The sequence below is a fragment of the Anolis sagrei genome, chromosome 5 (assembly GCF_037176765.1).
Source record: "Anolis sagrei isolate rAnoSag1 chromosome 5, rAnoSag1.mat, whole genome shotgun sequence".
Taxonomy (NCBI): domain Eukaryota; kingdom Metazoa; phylum Chordata; class Lepidosauria; order Squamata; family Dactyloidae; genus Anolis; species Anolis sagrei.
In genome coordinates this window covers 35,962,357-35,985,237 of record NC_090025.1, presented here as the reverse complement: position 1 = coordinate 35,985,237, position 22,881 = coordinate 35,962,357, and the positions used below count along the sequence as shown (strand labels likewise).

The 22,881-nt window shown below is 37.6% G+C and overlaps 1 protein-coding gene across 2 annotated transcripts in view; it reads left to right on the top strand.

Moving 5' to 3' along the window:
* Positions 1-22,881, top strand: part of PRDM5 (PR/SET domain 5) — a 94,340-nt gene that overhangs the window by 38,555 nt on the left and 32,904 nt on the right. Inside the window, exons 9-13 of one of the 2 annotated variants that reach the window (XM_060779002.2) lie at positions 1,402-1,486; positions 11,936-12,030; positions 14,509-14,602; positions 15,887-16,047; positions 21,231-21,324. In XM_060779002.2, coding sequence (XP_060634985.1) covers positions 1,402-1,486; positions 11,936-12,030; positions 14,509-14,602; positions 15,887-16,047; positions 21,231-21,324 — 529 coding nt within the window. Of the gene's footprint in view, positions 1-1,401; positions 1,487-3,355; positions 3,514-11,935; positions 12,031-14,508; positions 14,603-15,886; positions 16,048-21,230; positions 21,325-22,881 lie in introns of both variants that reach the window. The other variant, XM_060779001.2, reaches the window with a different exon arrangement.

Below are 22,881 nucleotides of genomic sequence, written 5' to 3'. Positions count from 1 at the left end.
TTTTCTTGGGCTTCCATTCTCTTTTCTGAGGCAAAACTGGTTTGTCTTCTGCCATGTAAAGCATTGTTCTCAAGACTAGCACATTCTAAGAACAAGAAGTAAATAGCTTCATCGCACTGACTAACTGGATATTATATAAGATCTCCTCACCACTCTTTAATATTATAACAACTCAATGTCCATGTATTTATTTGGTGGACATCTTTTGCCTCTTCCACTATTGCTAACATATCATCATTTCTGTTGAAGGAATAGGTCCTTATAGATGAGCACCAGTATAGTGCTCATCTACAAGGACCACATCAGTTCTTGTATATTGCGTCACCAACCCCACTCATCATGAGTGATATTTTTTCATATAAATTGTTGCACTATGAATTGATTGAGAAAGTAGAACTCATTCCCTATCAACATTCATGTAGAGAAATGGGACTTAACAAATTGCTAGCCTTGCTCTAGAAAGTTCCAACTGGTCCAACGGGCAGCGGCCAGGATGTTAACTGGGGGCCCTTACAGAGAGAGGTCAACCCTCCTGTTCAAGGAGCTTCACTGGCTGCCGTTTATTTTCCGAGCCCAATTTAAGGTGCAGGTGCTTACCTACAAAGCCCTGAACGGTTTGGGGCCATCCTACCTGCGTGACCGCATCTCCGTCTACGAACCCACGCGTACACTTCGGTCATCTGGAGAGGCCCTGCTCGTGATCCCACCTGCATCGCAAGCACGTTTGGTGGGGACACGAGACAGGGCCTTTTCTGTGGTGGCCCCCGACTCTGGAACACCCTCCCCAAAGATCTTAGACAGGCCCCTACACTGGCAGTCTTTAGAAAGAACTTGAAGACCTGGCTGTTCTGATGTGCCTTCCCAGAATAGGAAATCTCCATTACCAAGTCCCATGAGCACTTTATTAGAACTAAGATTGCTGCACTCTGCACACTGCACTTGCCCTATATGCCTCATATACCACCTGTCACATCAGCACTTTTAATCCTGTACCCATTACTCTGGCCCGGCCCAGTTTTATTGTGTCTTAGTGTATTGTTTATTGCTTGTTGTTTATATTGCTTTAAAGCACATAATTTGATCTTCCAAAAGAAACATTTTCCCAGAATAAAGGCTCTGTTTTTCATATGATTTTAATGTAGAATAGATTTATTATTCTGAGAGAATACTTTCGTGGTGGCCACTATATATTCCAGGAGAGTTCCATTTCTATCATGACCTTTTAATTCTAGAGATATGTGGCTGTTAAGGAAAGGACAATTCTGGAAGGAAGTATATCCATTACTATTAGCATAACTCTGAGCTAAGAAACAATTAGTCTGTGGAAGTATTCTTTTATAGCTTAAGATGTGAGTTCTTGTGTAAGTCACATACTTAATTATCCTTAATACCATATTGCAGGTTCATGAGATCTTTGAGTGTCAGGAATGTGACAAGAAATTTATTTCAGCTAACCAGCTAAAACGTCATATGATAACACACTCAGGTAAGTGAAAAAGGAACAACCACATCCCCCCCCCCCATCCCATCATTAAATTCAAACATCACCTATTGCTTGGATTAATGACTGTCTTAAAATATTATACATGTTTTTAATATGGTGCTTGGGACTAATTAAAACAACTAGTAGTGCAATCTCAAATCAAATATGTGCTGTCTGTAGGAGTCCAGGAATGGGCAGCAGTCCTTTTTTTGACTGAGGTGCCTGTGCTGGTATAAACTATAACTGCTGGTGATTCAGAGATAAGCTGGTATAAGGTCCTCTGGCAGAAGAATGGAAAGAGGTGGAGAAGGGCAGAAGAAGGAAGGATCAGACCAGATCCTCCAAGCTTCCTCCCTTTGAGGGACAAAGCCACTATGTAGCTTGCTGTTAGGTAAGCGTAATCCTAAGTAATTTCCTACATTCCTAGGTTGGGAGGGTTTTAGATCCAACAAAGCTTCAGATGTGCTGGTGTTGGTTCCGCTGAATTTCAGCCACCTTAGTGAGTTTGGATTGCCTTCAAAAATAGGGCTTTATGAAGCTATTGTGTAGTTGTTTAGACAAATTAGTTAGCTTAGTTTTCTTGGATTTAAGATGATTGAAATATTGGCATTGCTGTCTTCAACTATTCCCTGTAATGCATGCTGCCATGTTAGAGTGCTTGCAGTTGAAAGCTGCTTAAAGTAATATATCTTTCAGTCTACAGTGGGATTCAGTCTCCAGGTATAAGCCTAATACCTTACATTTAATCATTTGTACATTACCTTCTTGGAAGCCCAAAGTTTCATACACAGCCCCCTCCTTCTTTATCTACAGCCCCATCACACTTTGTATACTTTTGAGATTTCCTTCCAACAAGTGCTTTTTGATTGAAACATTATCAAATAAATCCAAAAAGGTTTTTGCATAATAAAAGATAATGTAAGTGATGTGCAGATGACTTGTAGAAATAGCAATATTCATGGGCTGAATCTGGCAGTATAGATATGAAGTGGATGGTACTTAAATTATCTGATTGTCTCTTTATATTGACAAGAGGTTTCATCATTTCAAGAATGCAACATGTTTCACTAGAGGTGGCAGAAACATCGATTGACTATCCCATGCAAAGAGTTTATGATATTCTGCTTAGATCTTGATTTATGTGGCAAAGAAAAAACTTTATAGTTGTTGCAAGGGTTACTACATTTTCTGATCAGGCTCTACCACATATTTCTCTTCATGACACACTGATATTTTAACAGCGTTCATTTAGTAACTGGGAACAAATTGCATCCAGGTTATTTAAAAAGATGGTTTTATGTTACCATCTTTTCAACATAGTAAACACTGTTTGTTTTATCTGTTGTTTCCATGTCAGTGCAGAGAAACAAATGAAGTTTGGCTTATTAGAGGCAATTAGCTAGCAGTTGAGATTTTGGATGAGAATAGTGCTAGATTCAACTAACTGATGCAACATGTAAATTTATACATACCGTTTATTTAATGAAAGCAAATGTACTATGTATATTGTTAATTAAGTTTTAACATTTCACACTGTCATGCCCTCTTTCACATTTGTAGCTTGGAACAGGCTTTCCTTCTTTGAAGTCATTCTCTTTTGATTTAAGCTAATTAATCAGAACTTAGTTTTTGCCATGACTGTTGCAAAGAACGTGCCAATTTCTCGAGATGCGCTATAGCTTACACTTTAATGAAGCAACTTAACTGTGTAATGTAAAGGGCATTAGATGTCTTTCTAATTGGTTTAATTGTAATTGGGTTGACTTCATTGCCAGAAATCTTTCCGAGGAGATGGCTGTCTCTGCCTTTCATCTTCTACCCCTGTATAAACAGGAGATTAAATGTCCCCCCCTCCCCACTCATTTTCTGCAGAAAAACGCCCCTACACCTGCGAGGTTTGCCATAAGTCCTTCAAACGACTTGATCAAGTGACTGCACACAAAATTATACACAGTGAAGATAAACCCTATAAATGCAAGCTTTGTGGAAAGGGATTTGCCCACAGAAATGTTTACAAGAATCACAAGAAGGTAAAAAAAAAAACATAAGAAAACCACTCTGCTGTTGTTGTTTACAGCTCTGCCAGGCTTAGATTTACAGCTGTTGCTCATTTCAGGGATGGATCGGAATGCTTTGGCATGCTTAGAAACATGAGCTTTGAATCTTCAAAAATAGTGTTCTGTTGCAGATTGCCTAGAAAGCAAGATAATAGATTCCTGGTTATTGTTTGGTGTTTCTTTTAATCAACCCAAACTAGTCCTTTGTTTTTTATTTAAAAAGTGGGAAACCTGTATTTATATTGCAGTCATTCAGTATCTTTTTGACTACCAAGAAAAGGATTAGAGTTTGAATTGCATTTCAGTTGAAGGGCTAGTGGTGGAAGAAAGTCTGACCTGAAAGGATAGCGGAACTTCACACTCAGCCTCTGCTAAGAGACCCCAAGCTGTGTGCTTTAAGCTCCAATCTGCCTGTCCTAATTTCAATAATGCCTGTCATTACGGTTGACCCTGGGTTACTTTTTCAATGGCGTGGCTGCACCCTTGACTGCTGCTGCTTCAGAATTGCGACTGTAAAAAATTATCTGGCTGGTTTCCTGCTTAGTCTTTAGAACTCTCCTGCTTATTCCCTCTTCACCCCTCCCTCCTCCCAACACTTGATGAAACAGATATACCAATACTTACGTATTTTTCACAGTTTGGCTCATGTTATATGCCATCTGGGAATTTGGCACCGGATCTTTGCACCATCTCTTGTATTTTTAGCCATAAATCATATGAAAGTAATAATAATAACCAGAATGCTTCTTGCAGGGTGAAACAACACTGACTGTTCTTTCTAACGCAGACAGGATGCATGGGCCTGTTGAAAGATAGAGCAGCTTGCATACCCAGCACAATCATAGCTTGCAGATGTAATGGCTGTATGTATATGGGTGCATACACACAGATACACAACCCAAAAGGGGGCTGCATTTACATGCCAATGTATGAAAGCCCTCTAAGCAGTTGCCTCTGAATTTAAAGAAAACAGAAAGCATTTTTTCTTATTTTTTCAACCTGGGGGTCGTGAGGGGGTGTCAGAGGGGTCGCCAAAGACCATCAGAAAACACAGTATTTTCTGTTGGTCATGGGGGCTCTGTTTGGGAAGTTTGGCTCAATTCTATTGTTGGTGGGGTTCAGAATGCTCTTTGATTGTAGATGAACTATAAATCCCAGAAACTACAACTCCCAAATGTCAGAGTCTATTTTCCCCAAACTCCACCAGGGTTCACATTTGGACATATTGAGTATTTGTGCCAAGTTTGGTCCAGATCTATCATTGTGTGGGTCCACAGCTCTCTGTGGATGTAAGTGAACTACAACTCCAAAACTCAAGGTCAATGCCTACCAATGCCCATTATTTTCTGTTGGTCATGGGAGTTCTGTGTGTCAAGTTTGGTTCAAATCCATTGTTAGTGGAGTTCATAATGCTCTTTAATTGTAAGTGAACTATAAATCCCAACAACTACAACTCTCAAATGACAAAATCAACCCCTCTCCTCCAATCCCACCAGTATTCAAATTTGGGTGTATTGGGTATTTCTGTCAAATTTGATCCAGTGAATAAAAATACCTCCTGTCTATCAGATATTTACATTTCTATGCATAACAGTAGCAAAATTACAGTTATGAAGTAGCAACAAAAATAATGTTATGGTTGGGGGTTACCACAACATGGGGAACTGTATTAAGGGGTCACAGCATTAGGAAGGTTGAGAACCACTGAATTATGGCGATGAAGAGTAGACTGACTTCTGGCATTTACTCACGCTTCAAGGTAGAAATCTTGTGTTCTATCAGGAGCTCTCAATTTACAAAGCAGGATGTTTACTTGGGGTCTCTTAGGGATAAATCAAGTTGCCAGGTGTAACTTATTCTTGTTATGTGCCCTCAACAGGTATAAAATGGATGCTGCATACAGACCAGTTGTTTCCCAAAGGGCCATAGCCTACTTTCTGCTCATTTATGAGGCAATCCATGACACTGTTTTTAAACAGAAATATGACAGAAAATATTTTGTGCAGATAAATAATGTTAACCTATTTTTGATACCTCTAAGAAAATTTGAAAAGAGCCAGCATGATGTAGTGTTTTGAGCATTAGACTGTGATTTGGGAGTTTGAATTCCCACTTGGTTATAGAAACCCACTGAGTGACCTTGGGTAAATCACTCTTTCAGCCTCAGAAAAAGGCAAAAGCAAACCTTCTCTGAACAAATCTTGCCAAGAAATCCCTGCAATAGGTTCACTTTAAGGTTGCCTTGAAGTCAGATGTCAATAACAACACAAAATGGATTCCTCCAGATTTTATAAATTGCATAGACTGAGCAAACGTTGACTTTGACTTTGCCCAATCATTCTGTCTTTGCAGGTCTCCCTATGAGGCAAAAAGCCAATTATGGCACTGATTCCACCATACTTGCATATTATTTGGCCCTTTCTCTGAGGTTTTTGCCAGGTTTAGGCACTCTTAGGCTATGGATATTCTGTACAGTGTTAGGAACTAAAATTTCTTTAAAAGTAGATAATCCTCCTGCAACGCCCCCTCCCCTGTTGTTCCATATTTGTAAAAAGTATATAAGAATTGCTATCAACAGCAGGAAATGAACTACAGTGTTTCTCACAGAAGCCTGAGTATCTCAGATTTCTTTTTCTCTTTTAATCCTTGTGGTTTCAGAGATAAGACTGGAGAAACATGATAGCAATATGGGCCGAAAGCTCAGAAACCAGATGGCAAGTAAAAATGAACTGTAATTCATCCGTTTTCAATAAGATTTCTAAACCTCTTAGTTTTAGGCTCAGAATGAAAACGTTATAGCTTCTTTAGTGTTTTGCATTTGAAGTTAACAATTATGAAGTAAGTATATATTCATGATAGAGTTAAATATATAGCATCCAAGAATAGCAATACTTGATGAATATGCTGACTGTCTGGAAATAAAGGAATAAGTATATTATCTCCCGTATCGTTCATGAGCTGGTTGTAACTAGAGTTGCCAGATCTCAGGGTTTTATAGGTTATCTCCAGTTGAGAAAAAGGAGTACAAACTCTTCAGTTTTAGTGGGTTCTCTGCTCAGAAATGGGCTATGTGCAAATTTCCAACTCACTTTTCTACACTATCTGGGACTGAACATAATTTATTAATGCAACTTCTGTTAATAGTCATTGTGGTAGTAGGTCTCCACTCTGTTTTCATTCAGAAGCTATAAGTAAGTAAGCCGAGATGAAGGACCTCATCACATTGATCACACACACACACACACACACACACACACCCGTTTCACCAGCAATCACCGGTGAAACAAAAGGCACATGTGGCAACTCACTGTGAGTCATGTGCCCTCCCTCCTTCCCCTATCACATGGGGGAAGGGTGGCAGAATCTAGTCAAGGAATGTTGGTGTGTTGGCGCTTCCATATCAGATGGGAAAATGTAAATAAACACACATAACTCCATTGGAGATAACCAAAAGATGGGAGACTCACAGTGCTGGTGAGGAAGCTTCTTTTGATGCTTCCTCAAGACTTATCCCGCTGATGAAGCAGGAGCATGGCCTGCATCATCTGATGGGATACATCTGGATCTGTGGCTAAAGAGGAGGCCCAGCACAGTAAGGGACCCCCCCCCCCACATGTGATGGATTATAGCTGTTCCTTTTCACATATCCTCAAGTGAGAAGAATTTGCCTTCTCATGTCACATTGATATGGAAACAGCCCTTAGCTAAGATTTCTGTCTTAATATCCAAACAGGAAAATGTGTGTGTGAATGGCAGGCTGTGAACATCTTAATGCATAATGCTTTAGAACATCAGCAGCATCTACAGTATCTGTAGGTTTTAGGTTTAGACTCAGAAACCATAGGGCCTGGGACGATCCTGAACTGGCAATCCAGTTTAGAATTCAGGGTGAAAGTAGATATTGTATATTAATTATTAGAACCACATTTGTTGGTTAAGTGTTTGGTGGCCACATGGAACTGGAAATGTTGTAGAGGGAAGTAACCAGAAAGATCAAGTGACTGGAACCATTCCTTTGCCATTATTGCAATTAATAAAAAGTCTGCTAGTTGCCTTTGAAGTGATCAGGCAAGGCACCTCATCCTGGAGTGATGGGATGACAAGTGGCCCTTCTTGGACCATGAGTTAAACCAGAGAAAGGCCTGTAGGTACATGGACCAGATAAGACGGTATATCATTGCTTATGGTTTGGAAAAAAGTACATTGGAAGTAGACTGGGTATCTTAGCTCCATCAAAGATCCTTTTCTGTTTGGCTTATGTTGCATGCCATCTGGGATAATATCTAACAACTGAGTGTGTCCAGCTTTTAAAATAAAGTATACAATAGCATAGCTTTTTCCATACACTATGTCACTTACAGCTTCTCCCTTTGACCCTAGTTCGGCACTGTTACCAAAAGTGAGCAATAATGGCTGGTGGCCCCATGCTGGTCAGGAAATATATCTGTTCCCAGTTTGAGCTTTAAATGAGGTGTCCAAGATGCAAAATCCTAATCCCTAAAACAAGATTGGCATCCTTTACAGTTGAGAGTAAAACCTGGATTCACTATTTCACAACATGATTAGGGAGAAGTGCATGAAGCATGAAGCATTGTACCAGGAATAAGTTGGGCAGCAGATGGCAGGTGCAGCTCCTCTCAGCTGTAATTCATTGTAAAATCTAGCTAATTTCCTTTTAAAATGCAAAGCAGATGAATGATTGAACATATAATGTCTAAGGCTGGGTCTATGCTGCCATATAATGCAGATTCAAACTGGTCTGGTTCAGCCTAGACCTGAGCAAACTTGCCAATTTTGTGTAATCTCCTTTGCTCTTGTTTTGTATTTTCTCTTGGTGTAATTCTTCATTTGTAAAAGGTCAGAGACCAGGGTTCAAGCCTGTACCCCCAGATAAACTTTATCCTGGATGTAGAAGCAAGTAATTCGTAGCATCCAAATGCAAAATCCTGTACTATTGTTACAACGCACCTCCCACATTTGGTACAAAAGGTTCTTCATTTTGACAGAAGTTAAGTTAAGATAAGCACTACACAAATCAAGATTTATTTTGTGAGATTTCTTTAAGGAAAAGCAATAGCTTCGTGATAACACATTTTTGTATATATACAATTCAGTTCTTTTTTCTAGTAATTGTTTTCAAATAACTGGATACATTACTGGTCAGACCACGTGAAATCTGGAGTTAGAGCAGAGCTGAAAATTTACTTTTAAAGGGTAAATAAGGAGTTATAGCTCTACTGTTCTTTTTAGTATTAGAAATACGGTTTTAAGGATGTTTAATGAAAAACAGGATATTGGGATTGTGCCCTTTTGGAAATACTGCTTTTGAAACTTACCAATATTTTTGTGGCTGTATAATCTGGTGATATGCTGAAGTGTTAGAATAAAATGCTCTTGGCTGACACAAGTGCTTGAATAGTTTCCAAGTTTATGCAGTGCTGTAATTGATGTAGTTGAACATGGCGCTTTTATGATAAGGACTTGATGATTTCAACTCACTCAGTCATGTGTAAGTTACTAGGCACTTTCACTGGAATGTTATAGTTAGCGATTGAAATCTTAATTATGCACACTTTAATTTTTATGTATTGCAAGAGTTTCATTTAAAACTAAGAAGTTCTATTTGTTTGAAAATGGAACTACTTGCTAAGGACCCAGCTAGGCATAATAATAATAATAATAATAATAATAATAATAATCACCATCATCGTCGTCGTCGTCGTCATCATCTTGGATTTGCACTTAATTCAAAAATGCATCACACAGTCCTAAATGCTTGAGAAGTGTTTGTCTTGTGATTTTGTGATATGAAATCCAGGATATATATTTCATTTGCTGTGTCATGCTGTGTTTTTGTGTCAGTAAAATAATAATAATAACAACAACAACAACAGCAACAACAATAATAGGTAAAGATTTCCCCTGACATTAAGTCTAGTCATGTCTGACCTGGGGTGGGGTGGGGTGCTTATCTCCATTTCTAAGTCGAAGAACCGGCATTATCCATAGACACCTCCAAGGTCATTCCTGCCCCTCTTTTTAAATGTTGCATATATAAAGTGTTGAAAGTATCTCAAAAGAGAAAAACAGAGTAGGAAAAAAAGAAAGTAGCTGTAATAGAAATAGAAAATCCATATTGCTTTAGATATGTAGAAGTAGTGATGAAGAATTTCCCAAAAAGAATGATAAAATGAATTTAAGAATTTAAAACTCTTTTTCTTTCATGATGTTATACAAACAAAGCAATCTCAGACTGGCTCATGATTTTTTTAAGAAAAGCCCACAACAATCATAAGAGTAGTGAAGTGTATATATAAAAGGCATTGAAAAAAATCTAGTCACCATAAAAAAATAAAATACTTCCGAGATTATTTTTTTTCATGAAGCACTGAATGATAACATAAATCTAAGCAGAGATCTACCTCACAGTTATAGGCACTCCACTCCAATTTCATCCATTGAGGGCACTTTGAAGATGGTTAGATAGTTTCTTTAGCAAATCTGGTTTGAAATCATTTTGAACTTTAAACAAACTGGATTAGGCCTGGTAACAGCCTAAATGCCAGTGCCATTGATAAACCTCTGTTATCACTCCCTGTTGGTATCATAGCCATTAACCGATTTAAGAAAAAATTGCATTTCTGAATTATTTTCAGAGATGGGTTTAGATACAACACAATGCAGCAATCCAACCAAGATCCAACTGTTGCCAGGCTATTTCAGTAAGTAAATTATAGATAGTAATCAATCCAGGGTAATAAAAGGTGCTTTTAAGATGATGGACTACCTAACAGTGATGGAGCACAGATTGGACACCTGATCCTTAAGTGGGAGTGTGGTCCACTGAAGAGCAGTTTAAACACCACTCAAATTGGCAAGTGAATGACCAACACCATTCACAACTCTGGATTGAGTATTGGTTTGTTTACTATCATCCCCATCTCAGGCACCAGTTCAGGATGTCTATTGCCTTGTCTTGATTAGATATAAAAAAGGACAGGTAGAGTAGTATGTTGATGACAACTCATCCAGGAATACCCCTAATGAACTCCAGTGATGACATGTAGATATTAAAATAAAATGTGGGGGGGGGGGGGTGGACTCCCCCAAGAACTAATTGCCATGAAGCTTAACAATAATCTAGCTATCCAGGAAGGTGTGGCACCATTTTAAAACAGTGCCACCAGTTCCCAGTTCAGTCAGCTTCTCATCATTGATTTCAATGCCAAAGAATATATGCCTATTTGACTTTAGCGAGGAATGTTTAGTCTTCCAGTCTTGTGGAACTAGCTGCCTTTCCTTTAGGAGTGCTTCCAGAAGCCACTGAATTTATATTTTCAGGCAGGCGCTCATATATATTGCAAACAGCTTTTGGATGCACCACTCTGTTTCCAAACCAACTTGTCATGGAGTAGGGCCTTTACTTATGAAGAACCCTGCTGGATGTATAATTAGCACACCGTTTTCTCTGAATCTCTGTAACCACAATCAACAACATTCTGTCTGTATTTAACTGAGAGCCAATTTAAACAATACACCTCACATGTGGAGGCTGATAAAAGCGCTTATCCTTTTGCTCTGTGCAGAAGGCATATATTTTAAAGCCTCTTACTCTATGCATTGGCTCTAACTTACATGATCTCTCTAAGCCAATGCCAACAATTGGCTAGGAGGAACCTTGCTGGTGTGCAAACACCGTATGTATTTTGGCAAAGGCATTGGGTAAGAAGTTTCTAAACACTTCTTCCAGTGATGGTTCGTAGTCTAAAATATGAAATAGTTCTTTCAGGGGAGGAAAAGCCTGCAAAGGGCTACGAAATGGCCAAGCAATGCTTGAACTATTCCAGATGAAACAAAGGACTTGTTTACATAATTAAAGGCAACCTTTGTTTGTTTGAGGAGTGTCGCAGTTGAATTAACTGAATTTGATGCACTTCAGGAATTCCAAATTGATAGCCTATACATTTGTGTTCTGGAGTTATATTTTTGTGCCGAATTCAATTTAGATGTGGCTTCATCTGTGCTTGAGCTTGTCTTGAAAGTTTATTGACATGATAAGAGAGGCATGCCAGAGTTTCCTAATAACATGGTGGCATTTCCCATGTTTTAAGGCTTAAAATGTCTGATCATGTTAAAGAATCTAGAGAAGTTAGTTTTTGGAGTACAGTTTTTCAAATGGCCATTGACTATGCTTATTGAGTGGTTGCAAGAGCTGTATCTGTAAAGTAAGTTTTCCAGATAGAAATTGAGCCTGATTAAGACCAGGGCAGCAGATCACCTATGAAGTCCCAAATGTGTATGTAAATGGGAGGGAATTTAAAGCAGATACAATTTTCCGTCATGCATGGTGCCAAATTAACAGCCTTAGAGACTGAAGCCTTCTATTTATCCACAGAACAGGTGCAGCACAGTCAGCAGCAGTGCAAGCTTCCCCACAGCAAAGTATCATCCAAATCTCTCAGCCCTGTTCTGGAGGATCCACCTGTTGAGGTGAGAAGGTAGTTCAGTCTCTTTATATCCAGACATGATTTGGCTTTTCTGTACCAGCTGCAGTTAAAAGAGTCATGCTGGTAGTACTGCCAATAATGTATATTTTGCATAGACACACAGCAACCTTATAGAAGTGGCTTCCAAATGCAGTGTTTTTTCTAGAAGGGGAGTTACCATATATAGCTTTATATTAACAAAAAAATGACAGTTGGGCAATTTGGATTTTTACATTGTTCTACCTGCAGATTCAAGTCAAAAGGCAGGAAGAAAACCCAATGCAATCACTACTACCTGATGTTCTTGGCATGCTTAGGAGTGTTATTTCAAGATAAAGGGGAGCTGGAAAATTATTTTTGTTTTCCTTTTAATAAGCTATGCACTTTGTTGGCTATGCTTTCTCCATTCACATGCACACACACACACACACACACACATAAATTTGGCTTGAAAAGTAATCGGCATATTAGCAGTGTCTATGCTTTGTTCTCAAACACATGCATACATTATTTTATATATTTTATGCCAAAGTGAAACTTTTTTACGTTAAATAAAAAAAATGCATTTATCCAAATAACAATGTAAAAATATTACAGAAAACAGTGCATATTTAATTTCAGTAACAAAGCTTCTTTGGTTTGTATACAAAAAGGCTCTGTTCTTGCATATGTACCCAGTAATGGATGGTGTGTGTGTGTGTAGGTAGGGCATACATGGCCATGCAACATCAGAGTATGATCAAGATGGAAAAAGGAGAAGAACAAAAAAACTAGGAGAGGCTGCAGCAATATGCTTTTGCCTGAGTCTATAGGGAAGGGAATGATTTATCTCCCTCTTCACATCTGCCTTGCGTCACTATAAGTTGGAAATTACAGTATGTACATATATATACATATGATCTAAGTGGGGGGAAAGTAGCTGTATTCCATTGAAGACAATAGATCTTGTACTAAAGTGAAATCTTTGGGAAGTGCAAATATCATTTAGAGTATTTCAGCTCGTAATATGAAATTGACTAGTAACTCCAATGGCTATATGGGGATTAGAAGCAATTTCTGTTGTGCAGTTGATGTAAAGCCTGGGCAACATCAGACTTAGACCACATTTGTCTATTAACTGCACCTTGAACAACAACAGCAACGATCTGTCAACTGCAAAAGGCCACCTTACTTGGATCTGTGTGCATCATTTGAAAATACACCACATAGTCTTAAACACTTGGGAAGTCTTCGACTTGTGATTTTGTGATACAAAATCCAGCATATATATCTCATTTACTGTGCCATACTGTGTTTTTGTGTCAGTAAAAGAATAATAATAATAATTTTATTTTTATACCCCACCTCCGTCTCCCTGAAGGGACTCATGGCAGCTTGCACATGGGACAAAATGTTCACAGAACATCAATACAAAAAAATCTATTAAGAACAAAAATACGTTAAAATAAAACATAGCAAAGCATATCAATCAAATAAAACACAATTAAATAAACATAAAAAGTATAAAACAACAGCATTAAAACTTGGTCAACCAATACACAACAAAAACCAATCACCAGAATACTAAGATGGGCATGATGATCTTATCATTTGGAATTTTGAGTCTTTTAAGTTAAATATAATTCTGGGTCTAGGCATGAAGCAAGATGCCACCACCACAAAGCATTTCTTTCACATCTCCTGAATGCAGACCAAATGAAAGACTGCTTGTTTCAAGTCTACTTTTGGAAATCCTCCATAGATTAACTGGTAGTTTGTATTGGTGTCTCTTTCACCACATTTGGAGGCACCAGGCTTTCTCAACTATATTTTTCCATTGCATTAAAATTTTGAGGAGCTTATATCTCTCATTACCTTTGAACTTTTCAAGAATACTGTTCAATTAGAATGTGTGTGTTTTCAGAGCTATGCTTTATATTTTTTCGCATATATTTTAAACATATGTTTTAAAAGTGGCAAACAAAGAATCTGCCTTGAGCGATAGCTTAGAAGAAAGGTGAAATATAAATAAAGTGATTAGCTAGCTGGAACCTATGGACAAAAATTCTGGTGTTAAGTTCTAACTTCTGTTTCTAAATAACCAACAGATTTTGAATTGAGAATTGAAACTGCAGATGATGCAGTGGAACTGCTGCCTAAAAACTAGGCTGGAGTTAACTGAGGCAATGGCATTCTTATACATCTGCATGCAAGATTTGGAAAATCTTCATGTTTTGGCATCCGGTGAAACACCAAACAAAACCTTGAAGCAAGGATTTTTTTTAAAAAAAGAATCTGGCCATATTTATATGGACCCTTCTTTATGTAGTGTACATCTGCTTAACGCCAACTACATTATTACCAAGTGGTGCATGTGGAATTAAACATTTGGTAGTTTTTTTGGGTCGAAAGAGACAATACCTCAACAGAGTCAGCAATGCTAGTTACAATAATTCAATAGTTTTTTTCTGAATTTTTTTCCTGCCTTTTATTTTATCGGCAGACCCATTCTGAAGAGAGACCATTTCAGTGCGAGGAATGCAAAGCATTGTTCCGAACCCCATTCTCTCTGCAGAGACACCTTCTGATACATAACAGTAAGTGGTAGCATAAGTCGAGGTTCAAAAACTTATTCCCAAAATCCCTTGTCAAATGAAATACTGAAAAATGGCAGGACCTTCTTATGCATTCATTTCTAAAATTTATGGTCCCATTTACTTTGTAAGAATCAGAAGAATAAAAAATACAGCAATAACACTCAATAAAACAATAGCTGTAAAATATTATGAAACATAATAAAACAAGTATATCTTCTTCCATTTTTATTTTATCGTCCATAAAAGTTATGTTCTGTCTGTAGCATAGAGCATATTTTGAAATGTGTGCAGAATGGTTAAATAGGCCTAAAAAAAGTAAGAATAGTGGCAAGCACAGACTTTTTTGTGTATAGTTTGTTTTATTATTATTTCAGAAGATTGTACAACTTCAAGAAATTCTATGGGCCCTTCCACACAACCATATAACCCAGAATATCAAGGCAAAAAATCCCACAATATCTGCTTTGAACTGCGCTCTGAGTCCACACTGCCAGATATTCCAGTTCAGAACAGAAAATGTGGGATTTTCTGCCTTGATATTCTAGTTTATATGGCTGTGTAGAAGGGTCCTCAATTAGTTTTTAGAGTACATATCTGAATGTGTGATTTATTTATTTATAATTGTCAGAAGCAAATTGAGGGTACAGTTATAATGTATTTAAAAACATAAAGTTAAAAAACTTGGCATTTTTCTAAACTTCCTTTGACCAGAAGCTGGCCACTTGGAGTGCCTCTGGTGTCGCTGTGAGAAGGTCCTCCATTGTGCATGTGGCAGTGTTCAGTTTGCATTGTAGTAGGTGGTCTGAGGTTTTCTATTCTCTGCATTTGCATGTTGTGGACTCCACTTCGTAGCCCCATTTCTTAAGGTTAGCTCGTGGTGCCAGAGCGCAGCCTGTTCAGCACCTTTCAGGTTGCCCGAATCTTCTGTATGCCCAGAAGAGAGTCTCTCATCTGGTATCAGCAACTGATTGAAGTTCCAGGTTTTAGCTTGCCACTTTTAGACTCTTGCTTGCTGAGGTGCTCCTACGAGTGTCTCTGTAGAGCATAGAAAGCTATTTCTTGATTTAAGACGTTGCCATGCTGGCTGAACCGAGCATGGACCGGAGATGTAAATGCCTTGGTCCTTTCCTTACAGTCTGTTCCTTCCCAATTGATGTCAGGTGGTGCATGTGATAGAAAGACTTCTTTAAAGAATGACTATAGTAGTAGTGAGACTGTATGCCAAATATGGAGACAAATAACATTTGTATTATTTATATACTAATACTCTTTCCTTTTTCTTAGGTGAAAGAACCTTTAAATGTGATCACTGTGATGCTACATTCAAAAGGAAGGACACACTGAATGTTCATATACAAGTTGTTCATGATGGCCATAAGAAATATAAATGTGATTTGTGTGACAAAGCCTTCGTGACACCCTCTGTACTTAAGAGTCATAAAAAAGTAAGTAAAGAAACCAGCCATGGAAACACATTGGGTGACCTTGAACAAGTCACATTCTCTAGACTTTTCAGGGGCATCAAAAAGGAGCCCCTGATGGAGCAATGGGTTAAACCCTTGTGCCAGCAGGACTGAAGACTGAAAAATCAGAGGTTTGAATCCGGGGAGAGTGCAGATGAGCTCCCTCTGTCAGCTCCAGCTCCCCACGTGGGGACATGAGAGAAGCCTCCCACAAGAATGGTAAAACTTCAAAACATCCAGGCGTCCCCTGGGTAACGTCCATGCAGACGGCCAATTCTCTCACACCAGAAGTGACTTGCAATTTCTCAAGTTGCTCCTGACATGAAAAGAAGAGGTGTCAAACTTGTGGCCCTCCAGGTGTTTTGGACTCCAACTCCCAGAAGCCCTAACTAGCTTATCTAATGGTCAGGAATTCTGGGAGTTCCAAAACACCTGTAGGGCCACTGCTTTAGATGGAGGCAAAGGCAGCTCTCCCTCTGCCCAAATTTTATTTAAAACCCTGATATGTTTGCCTTCTTGGGAAATGACCTGAAGGCATATAACAAAAACAACAGGATACATAGCTACAAGACAAGGGACCTTTGCGTCACTGAAGATTGCTTAATCCTATTGCTGCTGCTTTCTCAAGTCATCTTTAGCAGCTTAAATATTAAGCGCTGTTGCATTTCCAACATTGAAAATGTTTCATATTTTATTCTTTCAACTTTTTTCATTTCATGCTGATTTTTTTCCTTGTGTGGGTGAAAATTTAAATAAATATCCTCTTAGAATGTTATGCCGAAGTAGCACTTTTGAAGAACATACATATTCTCACATCCAGTTGGGTTTAAACATTTGGCCATATATCATTTCTCTATCTGTACAGTGAATAAAATCAAAAAATCTTTTATGAAAGCATTTCTAATGTTTCACTTCCATTTTTGTAAGAATTAATGAACTGTTTGTTTACATAGCAGAAAAATACAAGTATTTCTACCTTTATAATTGATTAGTTTATGAATTGCTGCTAATGTGTTCATTTAGAGTATATTAGTGGATTTCTGCATATAATCTGTCAATGTAATCATTAACTAATGTATAATATTTCTAAAAAGACTTATCTCAATCCACAAAAAAATTAACATGAGTTCCCTAGAGTCAGAGAGTGGAAAGTTGTATTGGCTTTCTGCAGTCTGAAATAGTATACCATTTACAGGAACGAACATAAAGGAATTCGTCATGCATACTATGCAAGTTAGAGGATTTCACTTTGGAGTGTTGAGTGTATAACATTATAACAATTAGAGGTTTTCCTGGCAAATGTGAGAATTGCAGCCTGTTTTAAATAGGATCAAATGTAATGTTCTAAAATCATCCATGGAACAAGCAGTTCAGTAATCTTACCCATGTGATCTCATTTGAAATAAAGTTTCTAAATCCTTCAACAGTGCATTTCAAAGTTCTATTTCTATGCCATTCATGCCTTCAGCAGTGTTCCTAATGAATATATGTCTAACTCTGTAGATTATCCTAAATCTCTTAGGAGACTACTACATTTTAGAATCCAAAACTTTGTTTGAGTAACTTAGTTTCTAGTGTTTCTACCCAATGCTCTGTTCTTAAATATGGGTTGGGGGGTTATAAACCTTCTTAGAATGTACGAAGGTTGAATGAAAAGTAGTACCTTCACCTTCGTTATTTGGGTTTGGACAGGAATATTTTAATACATCAAATGCAGAAATAATCCTTAGAATGTGCTCTTTTCCACTATTCCACTATTCCCTTTTCTACATAATCACCAGGCAATTTGATACATTTCTGTCAGCGATGAACAAGTTATTTGAAGCCGTCATGGAAGAAGTTGACATTCTGTTTCCACAACCCATCGTGCATAGATCTTCTGATAGGCAGCAAAGCAATAATGTGACCCACACGTTCTTGTGAAATGCCGATTATGCTTCTCTCTGAGTGATACAACGATTGTCCTGAATCAATCTGTCAACCTTTTGCTTGTGAAACTCAGTAGTTGCTGTCACAGGACATCCAAATCTTTGTCACTCAAGTCAGATGTTCCCACTTCAACATCTTTAAACTTACTCACCCAATGACGCACAGTACTGGCATCAACACAATCATCATAAACAGCTTGCATTCTCTGATGAATCTCCTTTGGGGTGACACCTTCTGCTGTCAAGAATTCAATGACTGCACGTTGCTTAAGTTGCATTGACCGACCGTCTGTGCAGGGTTCCATACTTCGCACTTTAGCAACACAACAACACAACCATTCAATGCTAAGGCTGTAGAGGAGAGTCTATTGAACAACTACATAATGTAGTTGTCACATACCAGTACTGCCGCATACTATACTGCCATCTGTTGAGGAGTTACGAAGGTGGAGGCATTACTTTTCATTCATCCCACATAGCTCCCATAATTCCTAGCTAATGACAATATTAGTTAGGGTTACAGATTCCCTATTGTAATTATCTGGAGGTCCAACAATATCTGAAGGGCCCGTCTATGACAGTTATAGATCATTTATAAACCTTTTCACTATCCGTCTGATATGACCTTTCGTGGAGAGTAGTAAACACCAATACTGCCTCAGGGAGCTCTTTCCATTGCCATTTCCTTACAAAAGCATTTCAAAAAGCCAGAATCAGGGCCACGGAGAAGAGAGTAAATGGGGTCAGTGCTTCTTTTGTATTATGACAGGACAGACTAAGCTCTTAAAATTCACCACTCTACTCAAGACAAGGGGTTGGTTCCTTTTTGGTAAGTCAACATACAGTGCTTACATTGACTTTTGGTGAGTTGATTCAGGTTTTGGGGGTTGAATTTTTGACAAAAATCGCTATGAGTGTGTATAGTATAGGTTTGAGTATTATTCTCATCACATTATGTAGTTAACCATTCTCTGAATCAGGGCTGCAGATGGCTGTGAAATGATAGAAGAAGTCATATTTTCTACTTGAATTCGCTTTGGTTACCTGCTGGCAGTTACTGATTAAAAATGGTCAGCCATTCCAAATGCATAGCATGATGTTCAAAGTGCTTATCTCTTTCATATTGTAAAGCCGTTGCAAGTTGTATGCCCTCTTATGACAAATTATAGTCTTAAGATTGGAGTATTGACTGGTTTGTATTTGTCTTAACTTTGATTTCATTATGGTTGTGTGCTGTTGCATTTGATAAGATAAGCTAAGTCAATATTGGCTCCCCTCCCTCTGTAAACCTTGACTTTTGATAAACAGAATGAATATTGACAGAGTTTATCCACTTGTGATAGAAGAATCAGTGGTAGGAATGATTGAAATTGGAAACCTCGAGAAGATCATATCCTTTGCCACCCTACCTGGATGACATGGAAACTTACAATTTTTTTATTAAACTACTAACAGTTACGTGTTTGTCATAAAAAATAGTTAACTGTATTGAATTACAAGTACAGACTAGAAGATGGAAGCCAAAATCTCTGTTCAAGTGATATTAACTTCCAAAATTGTGCTCAAGGATGGATTGTAGGTCTTGTGCTTTATACTCCTTTGGAGGCACATTTGTTGTGTCTTACTGTGGAAAGAACCATGACTGAACTGTCTTTGTTTCAATGTGGATTCTAGCTAACCTATAATTAGTCTGTAGGCCCTGTCCCTAGGTCGCCAGATAGTACTCTATTCTGCACTTCATCCACTTCCCCGGTCTTACGATAGACTGTCTGGTTTTATATTCTCTTTTTAGTGTGTTTTATCAGGGTTTTTTTTTTTGTATTTTATGATGTTTTTATTTTATATCTTTTTACACTATTTTGAGTATTGAGTTATAGTTATGTTGCTCTATATTGTCCAATGTGTCTTGTCTTGATGTAAACTGTTTGTATGGTTTTTCTTTTGGCATTGAATTTTTGCCATATTTGTTGGTAATCGCCCTGAGTCCCTTCGGTGAGATAGGGCAGTCTATAAATAAAGATGATGATGATGGTGATTATTAGGCCTGGGTAACAACGGAAAAATTTGTTTCTAAAATCGATTTGTATTTGGGGTTTTTTTTTGTTTCGATATTTAAAATAATTACAAAATTTTCCTTTTAAAAAGTTCGATATTTACGAAATTTCGTAAATGGTAAAAAATTAACGAATCGATTTCCGAAACAATAACGAATCGATTAGTTAATGGCGGACGCGACCGCGAAATACGCTAAAAAACCTCCAAAACCTTCTGAAGCTTCCCTCTCCCTCTGTTGTTGACTGTTGGTGTGATATTATAATTTTTTTTCACTAATTAAACCATAAAACTGGCCCAGACATGCGGAAATAATAACGAAACGACCTCAAAACAATAACGAAACGAATACAATATCGAAATACGAAGCATTTACAAAACGTTTTTGAAAATTCATTTTTTTTAATAATTGCTCCAGAAGCATGGATTGCACATGCCTACTAGCTAGCCTACAATGGCTGCTGAACAGCCATTCTCTGGACTTTTCAGTACACACATTTACTAGATGTCATTTCAGGCACTTACAAATAAACAGTTTGATGTATACTGTTGTCCTTGATTGTCAATTTCTGTTTGCATTTAATCTTCCCATTTAAACAAGTTTTGTGTGAATTGTTCTTATTATAGTTTACTGTGAATTGCAGTCCATGTTACATGACAAGCAAATGTCATGTAACATCTATTTTTTTTTCTTTTGGAAAACATTTTATTCAAAAATATTATTAATACTATTCCAAACTTTAAGTTATTGTCTTATTTTACAGAACTTAAAGTTCTTTTTAAGAAATAAAAATTAGTGCCAACTATTCTGCATGTTTTATATACTTTAGTACAATATGCAAGTAAGATGCATTCCTCTTTTTTTACACACAAGATTTTCAAGAGGCAGTAAAGATTAATACAATTTTCATGAGCTAAATCATTTGAGGAATAAAAACCCTAATTCTGTTAGTAGTTATACTAGATAACAAAGTTTATTGGAAGGAGTGGCAAAATTATTGAAGGAATTTTATAGTGTAGTCTTAAAGTGTCCCCCATTATCAAACCCTTAAAATGTGAATTTATGGTTTACTCTGCAATAGATACAGAATCAATTAGACTCTTGGAAGAGGGAAAGGGGGTATATTATTTTTTGTTCTCATTTTGCAATCAAATTAAAGCTTTATATCTCATTCCTTTTTATAGACTCACACAGGGGAAAAGGAGAAAATTTGTCCATACTGTGGACAGAAGTTTGCAAGTAATGGAACGCTGAGAGTACATATTAGGAGTCATACAGGTACAGCATTATAATTGAAATGCCAACTTTTCCTGGGTGTTTGAATTGCACCATTTCATCATACATATTTCTTTATTGGTACTATTTAATGATTTATTGCATATTAAAATGAAGTTTTGCCCAACATTTGTGAAATTATTTTATTAATGAAGGTATTTGATTTCATTTTGTTAAAAATGGTAGACTGTTTATTGATGTGGTACACACTTCTCACATTTTCTGATGTTGTTCAGTTTACATTGTAACATTAAGTTTTTAAAACAACGCACAATGAGCCTAATGGGGAAAAAACACTGAACCCTTGTATTTGTACAAAATGACTCCTATTTCATGTTACATTTTTACTATACCAAACTTGCCTTGTTTGATTCACAGGATTAACAAAAGGACCAAACATTCTACATTTTGGGCAATACATAGTAATCTGTTTTTTCTACCTTGGCATTATTCCCATAGGAGAAATATAATGTGTGAAGTTGTTGAGGAATTGTGAGGAATATACATATAATGCTTTTCACTAATTGGATGGTAAAATACTAGTTGGGTGGACCCCTTGGCCAAAAGTTTCTGTACACCAAGTTTGAATTCATGTAGCATTTAGCTTGGCTTGTTTGGTTACAGTTCCCTGCTACATTTCCTTTTTACTTTGGGTTGTGCTATGATTCAGTATCACTGTGTCCTCTTGACTCTGCCTGTGTCTATCATGGTCACCTAATATGAAGTACTTATACTTATCTGCAGATCTGAGTGTACATAGCAGACAAACATTTCCAGAACAAACTTGATGCCCTGCAGCATTGTTTTTACCACAGACTACATATATTCAAATAATTGGCAAGCTGCTGAGAGTTTTAGTGATGTTTGGCTTCCAACTTAAAAGGGTGAGGATTGGTGTTTCACATGCAAAGCGCTTGTTAACAAATAGTCTTCCTATGACATTCTGTTCAGTTTTGCATAAACAAATTGGGCTTGCAGGAAGATGACAGAACATGTGCACTTAATCACTTGGCTTCCTAATATGTTTGATAAGTCTTAATCACTTCCATCTCTAGCGACCACCTGTTAAAATTAAAGCTGTTTACTTGTTTTGTCCTGTTTGCAATTCTGACTGTAACTAGGCCTGAATACTGATTACTGGAATGAAAGTTTGGATTGAGAAACTGAAACAGAATCTTCTTCTTGGGAAGAGATGAAATTGTGGTTTCTGAATAGATGGTTAGGACTCAGCAGAGGATCACAGAAAGCAACCTTATTTGTGGGTCACAGGGTACTGACAAAAAATGCCGGAAAAAGCTTTTGAATTGAGGAGGGGCAATGTCTAAGACACAGTCTACAGTGAATATTTGGTGTAAATTCATACAGTTTATTTATTTATCTATCGTGTCAGGCAGCCGAACAGTTGTATTACATTTTTGACAGAAAAAACAAACAAACATACAAAAGACACAGTTTGCAAGCTTGGTAGTTGATTAGATGTCCTTTGACCAGTATCTGGCCACTTGGAGTGCTTTTGATGTTGCCGCAAGGAGGCAACACCAGGGCTCAGGTTGCATTGCA